This window comes from Cyprinus carpio, chromosome B7 (genome assembly GCF_018340385.1).
Source record: "Cyprinus carpio isolate SPL01 chromosome B7, ASM1834038v1, whole genome shotgun sequence".
Lineage (NCBI taxonomy): Eukaryota > Metazoa > Chordata > Actinopteri > Cypriniformes > Cyprinidae > Cyprinus > Cyprinus carpio.
Window position 1 is genome coordinate 35,434,541 of NC_056603.1, and position 11,497 is coordinate 35,446,037.

At 35.7% G+C, this 11,497-nt stretch overlaps 1 protein-coding gene across 1 annotated transcript; it reads left to right on the forward strand.

Moving 5' to 3' along the window:
• The first annotated feature begins 661 nt into the window (after positions 1–661).
• LOC109056383 (cytochrome P450 7A1) lies at positions 662–11,056 on the forward strand. The gene is made up of 6 exons (XM_042728428.1): positions 662–860; positions 2,481–2,721; positions 4,352–4,944; positions 5,561–5,685; positions 9,920–10,098; positions 10,522–11,056. Exons 1-6 carry the CDS (start codon positions 781–783, stop codon positions 10,837–10,839), a joined length of 1,536 nt encoding a protein of 511 aa, XP_042584362.1. The 5' UTR covers positions 662–780; the 3' UTR covers positions 10,840–11,056.
• The last annotated feature ends 441 nt before the right edge of the window (positions 11,057–11,497 follow it).

Here is an 11,497-nt window from a genome sequence, read left to right on the forward strand (position 1 = left end):
GCCAATGAAATAAAATCCGACACTGTGGAAGAAATTTATTATCTTTCTGTGATGATCGATGGGGACACAGACATGCTAGATCTGTGACCGACACACACATAGACACAATGTATTAAAGCAATTATGCAGCTGTTGACAGTGTGAGTTTAGATGCAGTATGTGAGTTAAGAGCAGTTTGGGTGAGTTTGCTGGTCTGCAAATAAAAGAGTTCTTGTCTGCCCACAGGTCTGTCCTGCTAATTTGAAATATAATGTTGTTTAAGTGTAAATGGATGTTTTGATTGTGTTTGTGTTCCTGCAGTCATTTTTGGCAAATAAAGAAAATGTTTGTCTGAAAACATTTCTTAAGTTTTGGATTATTAAAGCAAAAAGTATTAAAAACATTCCTGGACTACCCTTTTTCATATTTTCTTTATTGATAATTAGTTTTTTGACATGTTATGTTGCAGTTAACCACATAAGACTGCTGTTACAAAGTCTTCATGGTTCTCAGGAAATGTCTAAATCCTGACCACTAACTGCCCTGAACTTACTCAATTAGATTGCGACAGCAATGCAGTGGCGTGCACAGACCTCCGGAGGGGCAGGCGCGAATAAAGTTTGTACAGTATAAAATACCACTGTGGAAACCTGTGTGTGTGTGTGTGTGTGTGTGTGTGTCTGTGTGTGTGTGTTCACTGTGTTGCGTCAAACCTGCTGCGAGGCGCGTCTAAAGGCGAGGTCAGGGAACAAGCTATCAAAACGTAGATTAGGGGGAAGAGTAAAACGCAGGTTACCCGAAATGGCTACCTTTCTTGTCATTATTACGACAATTCTTCTCACATTTTGCATAGTGTGGATATGCGGCCACTTACGAAAAAGGTGAGATGAACTCGCTTTAACAGAAGTCTCTCTTGAATAACGCAGTATTCACGCGTAACGTTCGTAAGTCAGTGCACGTACAGTATATCAAGTGAAAAAGGTAAGATATATGGTTATATCTGTTCATGTTACTACAGGAGGAACTATAAAGTTTGAGGTCACGTATGGTAGAATCCCTGGTAAATTAATTATTATCGCAACAGAAGCATTAGGCTACAATACGTACAACAAAACAAAAAATATAAAACTAACATATTTAAAAAATAAAATAAAATAAACACAAACGATTTTTTAAACACATTCTTCATTAGATAATGTCAGGTAATATGTTGGTTAAAAGTATATGTTGGTTAAATCTGCTGAATGTTAATTTTGAAATATTAAATAAGTTATTCTTGGCATATATATATATATATATATATATATATATATATATATATATATATATATATATATATATATATATATATATATATACAGTACAGACCAAAAGTTTGGAAACATTACTATTTTTAATGTTTTTTGAAAGAAGTTTCTTCTGCTCATCAAGCCTGCATTTATTTGATCAAAAATACAGAAAAAAAATGTTTTATTGTGATATATTATTACAATTTAAAATAATTGTTTTTAAATTTATTATACTTTAAATTATCATTTATTTCTGTGATGCAAAGCTGAATTTTTAGGATCATTATCACATGATCCTTTAGAAATCATTCTAATATGTTGATTCATTATCAAAGTTGGAAACAGTTCTTGCTGCTTAATAATTTTTTCAGAACATGTGATACTTTTTAGGATACTTTGATGAATAAAAAGTAAAAAAAAAAAAAAAAAAAAAAAAAAAAAGAATCTATGTTTTTAAAATATAAATATTTTGTAATAACAATATACACTACTGGTCAGTAATTTGGGGTCAGTCATTTTTTTTTTTCTTTTTTTTTTTTTTTTTAAATAAAATCAATACTTTTATTCAGCAAGGATGTGTTAAATTGATAAAAAGTGATAGTAAACAAAACATATTATTAGAATATGTATTATTAGAATTGTTTTTTTTTTATTTTGAATAAATGCAGTTCTTTTTAACCTTTTTATTCATCAAATATATTAGACAGCAGAACTGTTTCCAACACTCATAATAAATCAGAATATTAGAATGATTTCTAAATGATCATGTGATAGACTGGATGTTACATGTGACACTGAAGGCTGGAGTAATGATGCTGAAAATTCAGCTTTGCATCACAGGAATAAATTATTTTTTAAAGTATATTCAAATAGAAAACTATTATTTTAAGTTGTAATAATATTTCTATTAATATTACTGTTTTTTCTGTATTTTTGATCAAATAAATGCAGGCTTGATGAGAAGAAGAGACTTCTTTCAAAAACATTAAAAATAGTAATGTTTCCAAACTTTTGGTCTGTACTGTATATATATATATATATATATATGATGTAGAGATCTTAGAAATATATCAGACAAACATGCATGATGCATGTGGCTAACTGAGAACATTACTTTATAGCCTACAGGAAATGCAACAAGTTTATTGTTATTCAAAAAAAAAACTATGATCGCTAACTATGATCTTTGTTATTGTGTGTGTGTATTTGCAGGCGAAAAGGGGAGCCTCCATTGATTACTGGTTGGCTGCCATTCATTGGTGTCACATTGGATTATGTTTCAAACCCTTTAGGCTTCTTAAGAGAGACTCAGAAAAAATATGGGAATGTTTTCACATGTAAGATTGCTGGGAAGTACTTCACTTTTGTAACAGACCCTTTTTCTTTCTCCATTGTGATGCGGCAAAGCAAAAATCTTGACTTTCAGAAGTTTGCTGTTGGTTTTTCACACCGGGTAAGTGACTCAATACGAGGGGGTGGGGCATTATGAAACAAGCCTGGATCAAGAGAGTGTTGTGTTCTGATCTCCAGAGGCTTTTCCTTGAATGTTAATTTTTATCTCTTTAAAAAGAATGAGCAATAGCCTCTCAGTTCTCCAAAGAACCGGCTTCATTAACTATGTGAGCTATAGGCACAGTGACATAATCTGTAAAATGTATGCATGCGGAGATGCCCAATTTGCTCCTGCATAATATCTCCTTTACTGACAATATGTAGCCCAAAAGGCAACCCAAAAGCCTCCACCATCCAATGGGAAAGCATTGAGAGGAGATGGGCCTACTGTACCTTTACACTGAGTACCTTTATACTTAAAAAGAATCTATTTGTGTGAAAAATAAATGTAAAGTTTAAATGTATGAATTCAGTTAAATTCAATAGTTGAGTATTTTGGGGCCACTAAGAAAGTACTTATTTATATGTAATTTCATAATTTCAATGTACTGACATGCATATGGTACACTAGAATAATTTAACATAATTTGTAGCAAAAAAGTAATGTTGCAAAAGTTGCAATTAAGTACATTAAAAATATATTAAGTTTAAATGTAATATCTGATAACACTACAGTTAAAACTATAATCAAGTTCTTTGCATGTACTTTAGTATGTTAGTCAGCACATGAAAAAAATAAGTGCACTTCTTAAAAGTACAATAAAAGATTATTCAAATATATTGCTTTATAATATACTTATACTTAAAACTTTTAATTTGACAGTATTACAAAGGTTACTTTTTTAAATGTGTACTTAAGAAACATAGCCATGAAAATGTCTTTTTAAGCACACTTAAGTGGCCTTTTATTTAATTAACATTATATTATTTGCAAGTTTTTATTTTTTCTTCTTTTTAAATTAACTTTTAAGTTTTTAGTACACTACAAGTGCATTAAGCATGGACACAGATAGCAATTTCCTATGCAACTGAAATGCATGTCATTACAAGTCAGTACAGGTATCAGACAAATCACTGATCTCAAGAACAAAAGCTGAGTTATGCAGCACCTTAAACTTGATACCATCTAAGTTAAAGTTTAGACATCCATGATGAAGTTGCATGTCTGAACAAGTCATGTAATTTACCCACACCCTTAGCCTTACTAAAATGAGGAGTAAGAGTGTTTTAAGGAAAGATAATGCACTGTTTGGTGGGGAAGGGCAGATGTGTGAGTTCTCAAACTTGCCACTTAAAATCATATAAGGAGCGTCTTAATCCGAACCCCCAACTGCTCCCCCAGGTACTGCAGCATAAATGGCTGCACACTGCTCCGGGTGTGTGTTCACAGTGTGTGTGTGTTCACTGCTGTGTGTGTGCACTTTGGATGGGTTGAATGCAGAGCATGAATTCTGAGTATGGGTCACCATACTTGGCTGTATGTCACGTCACTTATTATCACTTAAACTGTTGGATCTTATGATAAAGTGTTGTGATGTTCCTCATTTCAGTCACTTTAAATGTAATGGAATAAATGTAAATGTAATGTAAAACATTGGCTGATAACTGTGTTTGATCCTGATTCTCTGCCTCTGTTTCTTATATGTCTGTATATATCTCTCTTTCACACACACACACACACACACACACAGGTCTTTGGTCATGCTGACTTTAGCTCTTCACTGTTCAGTGAGAGTTATAGGGAAGTTCACAGCATTTTTCGACAGACACTTCAAGGCCTGTCCCTGCAGCAGCTAACAGAGACCATGCTAAGCAATCTGCAGATGGTTTTGGAACGTGGTCTACCATATGAGCATGACTGGCTTGAAGAGGGTCTTCAGAGCTTCACAAACCGCATCATGTTTGAGGCAGGGTTTCTCACTCTGTTTGGAAAGGATGCAGGGTTTCTACAGGCCGATGGCACGTCAGGCACCAGAATATGGATGCAGAAAGCGGTGCAAGACTTTTTGGCATTTGATCGTGCTTTCCCTTTACTGGCTGCAGGGGTTCCCATTGGTCTGTGTGCTGAAGCATGGCAAGCAAGGGAAGCCTTAGCAGAGGAACTGCTACATGATAAGCTTCATCACCGGAAATGCATCTCAGATCTGATTCAGCGCAGAATGGACGCATTTGACCGCATGCATTTGGATGAAACTGGAAAAGCAAGGACACATGTGTGCATGCTATGGGCATCACAGGCTAATACTCTGCCAGCAGCTTTCTGGAGCCTGTACTACACATTGAGGTAAGTTGGCACATTACATAGGTAATGTACAGTAGACACTGATAAAATCAACGGTAAAATGTATATGTCAAGTATGCAACATCACTAATTACTATGACTGTAAGCAAAAAAAAACATTAATTCCATATAGTGTTGGTAGTGTTAAATAAGTAAAAGGGTAATATGAGTAATATAAGTAATATGGTTTGTCAAACTAAAACTTTAAAGCATTATGTGCTGTTGTCATACTGTAGGGTTCAACCGTTTGAGATCAGTGTTTCTATTTTCTAATTTAAACTTGAAAATAAACAAAAAATATATATTATTTTGAATCATTTAAAATGATACAAAATGTTATGATATAAAATGGGGAATATTTTTTAGAATTCCACAATTTTTTTTAGTAACTAATAAAATATGAAAATTAGTAGATAGAGGAATTAGTGGATAGAGCATTTAATGTGCAATGAAAACATGCATTAAATTAGAATACTAGATTGTCATTGTGGTCTCTGACTTTTTAACCTTTCTATAGGCCTGTTTGATAATACATTCACAGTAAAAATGAATGAAGTAAGCACCTACTTAAATTAAAGTGTGTGTATCTGTGTACATGTTTGTGTGTTCTGACCCTCAGGTCTGTTGATGCTTTCACCGCTGCTTGCACAGAGGTCAATAGGGTTTTTTCAGGTCAATTAATAAACAACCAGGACCAAACACTCTGCCTTTCTAGAGAGCAGCTGGACTCTATGGCTGTATTAGGTAGGTGATTTCTTATGGCTTGTTTCCCCGAGTGGTACAGGTCAGTACAGTACAGTACGGTACAATTCGGGACAGAACACCCAAATCCGTCTTGCGTTTCCGCTGCCAACACCTTACTTGTGAGGCATTGTGCATGCTGGAAAGTAGCGATCAACGCCATTCTAGTGTGAAGAAGAAAGTGCGACAATAGCCGTTTCTCAATATGACATAAAGCACAACTCTGCCTCTTTTGTTGAATGTCAGCTTCACCAATAATAGCCATTATAAATGTATAAGTACAAAGTATAAGAGGCTTATATAATAAGAAATAAAGACAAAAGCAAACAATTCAGTCAAAGTCAGCGCTATATGGTAAAATGAAATAAACACAAAAAGTTATGAAACATAACTTTGTGCTCAGCCAAAACTATATCAAGTCAAGTCAAGTCTGCTTTATTGTCAATTCTTCCACATGTACAGTACATACATTCATACATACACAGAATTGAAATTGTGTTACTTTCAGTTGGTGCATACAGATAACACTACCAGTAGAACATTAAATACAGATAAAATATAAAGTACAACTATACAAATATACAAATAGGTCTTGTAAAAAGAAAGATAAGGAAAGCAGCACAAGGCACATGTGCAAACAAACAGTGCAGATATAATGATTGTATGCAAAGAGATTATTCAGTCTGATTAAAGTGTCAGAAATCTCAGAGAACAGTTCTTTATTTTTAAACTGACAGAAGAGGTAGTTGAATGAGGTCAGTTAAAATGCTGAATGAGGTAGTGAGCAGACCAATGCTGCACAAAGTGTGTTAGTACTGTAGGTGCTGGGGGTGGGGGTGGGGGTAACTGAGGTTCAGAGTTCAGTGGTGCATGGGGAAAGGGGGGAGGGGGGGGTCAGGAGGGAGTTCAGCTTCCTGGCAGCCTGATGAATGAAGCTGTCCTTCAGTCTGCTGTCATCAGGGAGGAGACTGTGGAGTCTCCACACCAGGACCAGAAGCTGTGTGACAGGTGGGTGGGATCACCTGCAATGCAGAGGGATTTACGGGTGAGATGGGTTCCGTAAGTGTCCTGGAGGGAGGGGAGAGAGATACCAACGATCTTCTCAGCTGCTCTCACTATGTGTTGAAGGGTCTTCAGGCAGGACGCGTTGCAGGCGCCATACCACACAGTGATGCAGCTATTCAGGATGCTCTCGATGGTGCTTCTGTAGAAGGTGCACATGATGGGGACTGGGGCTCTGGCTCTTTTTAGTTTGCGAAGCGAAGTGTTGAGCCCCAGCTGGACCAGTTTGTGAATGAGCTGTTGAGGGATGATTGTGTTGAGTGCTGAACTGAAGTCTATGAACAGCAGTGGCAGCTCGTCAGGGGAGGCAGGGCAGGCACAGCCTCCTCAAAAGTTTGAGGTGAAAATGGGAGGAGGACTATTTAATGTTAATAAAATTCACAATTAATTTCAGTTTATATCTCAGAATGTGTATTTTTTGTTTGTAATTTCACAGTTGTAATACCATAAAATGTTAATGAAGTTGGAAAGCGCTGCATTTCTATCGCGAATGTGCTGAATCTGCTGATATAATTACAACCGCTAGGTGATAGAGAAGGGGAGGGGGAGGCCAGGGGAAAGTTGAGCTCTCGTGCCTCCGTTGGTAAAAAAAAAAATTAGCCAATCAGCATTGAGTGTTCACTTTCAGCGCTGATGAGTGTTGAGAAAAGAAACCTCGTAGAGGAGGCAAGCCTCCCTTCTGATATCAACCAATCATCATAGAGACGTAAATTACGTGATATTAGTTTGAACGTCTCGCGCTGCACTGATAAGGCACTAATTACTTATGATGAGCAGTGATATTGAATATTTGATCGCCAACCGATTTACCAAACTGTCAATCAAACAGTATATATACAAATTTAAAAAAAGGGAAAACACGTCTAAGCTGGATATAGAATACAGCAGTCGGCTTAACAGGTAGCTTTCTTTTAACACAGACTTTTAAGAAGGGATGGATGTTTGCTTCAAGTGATAGGCCAGGTAAGTGAAATTATATTATATTGTTGTATGCGTGACATTTTCTGACTAAAAGCAACCAAAAAGCAATTTTAAAGCGGTTAAGCAAATAATAATAATAATAATCAGCAGGGATCCCAGACCAATACAATTAGTGTGCCTCCTCTATTTTAAAACCCACGAGCCGCCACTGATGAACAGCATTCTGACGTATGAACCTGGAAAAAATTCTGACGATATGACCTGGAAGAAATAATAGACGATTGCCTGTTATATAACCAAGACAAATTATATCTCATGTTTAAACACTACAGAGACATCAGAGCCAGCGCCAAATGTCAGAAGGACTAGCTGAGTTAAGCCTGCTCTCAGCCAGATACATGAGCACTGAGAACCCTGTAATCACCTAATTTTCAAATAGGCGCTATGTTTATAAATAAACTGCAAATTTTAGTTTTAAACAACTACATTCTCACCTGAAAAAAAAAACTCTTAAAACTACATTTCATGACACAATAACAGAAAATTATGCGGGTTTTGATGTTTCACAAGAACATAAGTACAGACAAAAACACATCTTGTGTACAAATTGAGCGGCAACCTACGGTCTCTCTCGTGAAACCAAAACGGAAGTGACTAAAACGGCAATTCACCGACTGACCGCTAGAGACTGCCTTCAAAGGGGAGTCAGTCCCATAGACTCCCCATGTTAAAATGCCCAACTTTACAGCCGAAAAAAAAAATCTGTTTACAGCCTGGTACAAAAAGTGGTTTTGGTCTATATAGCTAATTTTGCCCTTCATGACAACTGTGAGGGGGGTGATTTTTTTCATCCTTTTAAATTATATTAAGCCTTAAAGTTCTGCATAATTAAGGGCTTTGCCAACTGAGGGGCAGGTGGATCACCGCTGCTGTCACCGCCATCAAGCTATTTTCGATTATCAGGGAGTGACGCGCAATGACGTGCTGCCAAGATGGTGATGGCCCACTCCGCCCACTTTGAACTTCAAAAATGCTCTTCGGAAATCTACAGTTGATGTCACGGACACTACAAAAATCACTAACATAAAAACATAAAAAGTGAAGTATACAATAAAAAAATACACAAGTAAAAAATAAGCCCAAAATGCATGAACAGCATGGCGGAACAAGTGAAGGAGACGCTTATAGCATGCGCAAGTGACAATTCTAGTCAACCAATCAACATTCTGCAGTGAGTCTAGGTACAATAAAGGAAGGGTACCCAAAAAGTGGTATGGAATGGTTCGCTTTTTTTTGGTACCTTTCACAACTTCTGATAATGGAAACGGAAATAATTGCGTAATGTACTATACTGTACTGAACTGTACCACTCTGTGAATTATTGCACTGTAGTACATGAACACACGTGATTGATTGATTGATTGATTGATTGATTGATTGATTGATTGATTGAGTGATTGATCTCTGCAAGAGAAAACAACTGAGAAGTTCCCCCTTCCCCCTTGGAAGTTTGATAGGGCCTCCAAAATGGCACCAGTTCAGAACCACTGTTTTAGACAACATTGGCAAGCATTAGTTATTGTATGTCAACTGTAAACATAATTATTGTTCATTTATGGTAATTCCTCAAATCCAAGAATACAGTAGGCTTATCCCCAGAATTCTACTGACTCAGTAACCAGCTGAGTCTTTAAATCATGTTTTTTTTTTTTTTTTTTTTTTTTTTATACAGTAGATACCATAGAGGACTAATATTTGTGAACATTTCAGGCTCCTATCTGGTCCCCCACTAGATTATTACCTGAAAGACAGGGGGATTTTATAAAATTGCACTTTCTCACTCATTTTAGCCCCCATTAAAAATAATAAATATATAAGTACTGTAAAATAAAAATAATTTTTTTTTTTTTTTTCAATACCAATACATACAGGTTATCACTCAATACAAAAAGGACAATTAAAATGGTGAAGCAACCAGCTTTTCATAAATTGCAAGACCTTTAGCCATGCAGATATTCAGACTACCAGCATCAAGAATTTTGTATTTGTTTGTATTTTTTCACATGACAAGGAACAACAACATTCTTTCTTGTATGATACTGCTTAGGCGATATATTAATAATTGGTAATATTTATTTTATTAAATATATATATATATATATATTATGTTTGTTTGTATATATATATATATATTTTATTAAATGTTAAAGTTGTATCTGAGTTAAATAATTTTTGTTTGTTTGTTTGTTTTCAGAAAGTATTATTGAAGAAGCCCTTCGGCTGTCTAGTGCCTCCATGATGATACGTGTTGCCAGTAATGACTTTACATTGACACTGGATTCAGGTCAGACAGCTGATGTGAGAAAAGGAGATTACATTGCTCTTTACCCCCAACTTATACACTTGGATCCTGAAATCTACCCAGATCCTACAGTATGTTTTCAAACATGTCAATTATTTTTTATTAACCAATGAGCTCTCCCAAACCACAAGCTTATACAAATTAGACATATTTTAGAACATTTCCATCTGTATGATATTTATAATATTTAGAATTTAATTATGTTAATTGTGGTTATTTTATGCAAGTATGGAAGTAGAATGTATGTAGCTTGCACTTACCTTAAATGTATACAAGATTACAAAGATTGCAGATGTTCCTAATAAAGTGTTCCTATTGCACAGTTCCAATACAGCATGTAATTGTTATATAATATGTCACTCAATGCATTTAATGTACTGATAAAGACACATTATGCAGTAGTAACTTTGATACTGCAATGTTTTAGGCATCACATTGACTTTTTTAACACAGACAGCCATGTACAGTAAATAAAATGTTCCTCTGTTTTCCAGGAGTTCAAATATAACCGCTTCCTGGATGAAAAAGGTCAACGAAAGAGTAATTTCTTCAAAAATGAGCGACGACTAAAGCATTTCTTGATGCCATTTGGTTCTGGTGCTAGCGAGTGCCCTGGGCGTTTTTTTGCAGTACATGAGATTAAACAGTTCCTCGCACTGACACTGTGGCATTATGACCTACAGCTCAGAGATCCTGATGCCACTCTGGTTCCAGATGGTACTCGTGCAGGCCTGGGTATACTGCCACCATCACGAGATGTCCTTCTCAGATACAGAAGGAAAACCAACACCACCACAGAACAGTTAAGATAGGAAATGGAAAGTATAAGATGCAAGAAAGAACATGAAGATCTTTGCCTATAGGACAAGTGAAATGGCAGTCTTTCTAGTTTCTATATGATAAATGATGATTTGATTTGTTCTTATTGGACTTTGTACGATGGACTGAAATCAATGAAAATGTAACATTTCGCACAAATGGGCTTAATAAATCAGCAACACAATAGTAAACGGCTTAACAGCAACAATACAGCTTCTGTATGATGAGTATTTGTATATTTGATTCTAATTAGCCTACATTAAAATTAATTCTTTGATAGATCAGGTGTACATTATGGTAGACAAAAAGTATAAGAAAATGCGGGTGAACCTCTTAATATTATCTGTGACATAGTGTCACTTTGCCTGGTTTGTCTGCACTGTAAAAAAAATAGCCAGGACGTCTCCAATAGCATTGTGGGCAACGTGCGGACCTTTGATCTCACCCCCTCAGTCTCTCCCACTTTGCTTCCTGTCTCCTCTACACTGGCCTTTTATAATAAAGTAAAATAAAGCCAAAAAATTAAAAAAAATTAAAATAATAAAATTGCCAGGAAATTACAGGATCAAAAAGAGTATTATTGTACAATAAATTACTGCATTCAGAAATTTACTGTGAAATCAAATGACTGTGAATGGACATTTACTGTTC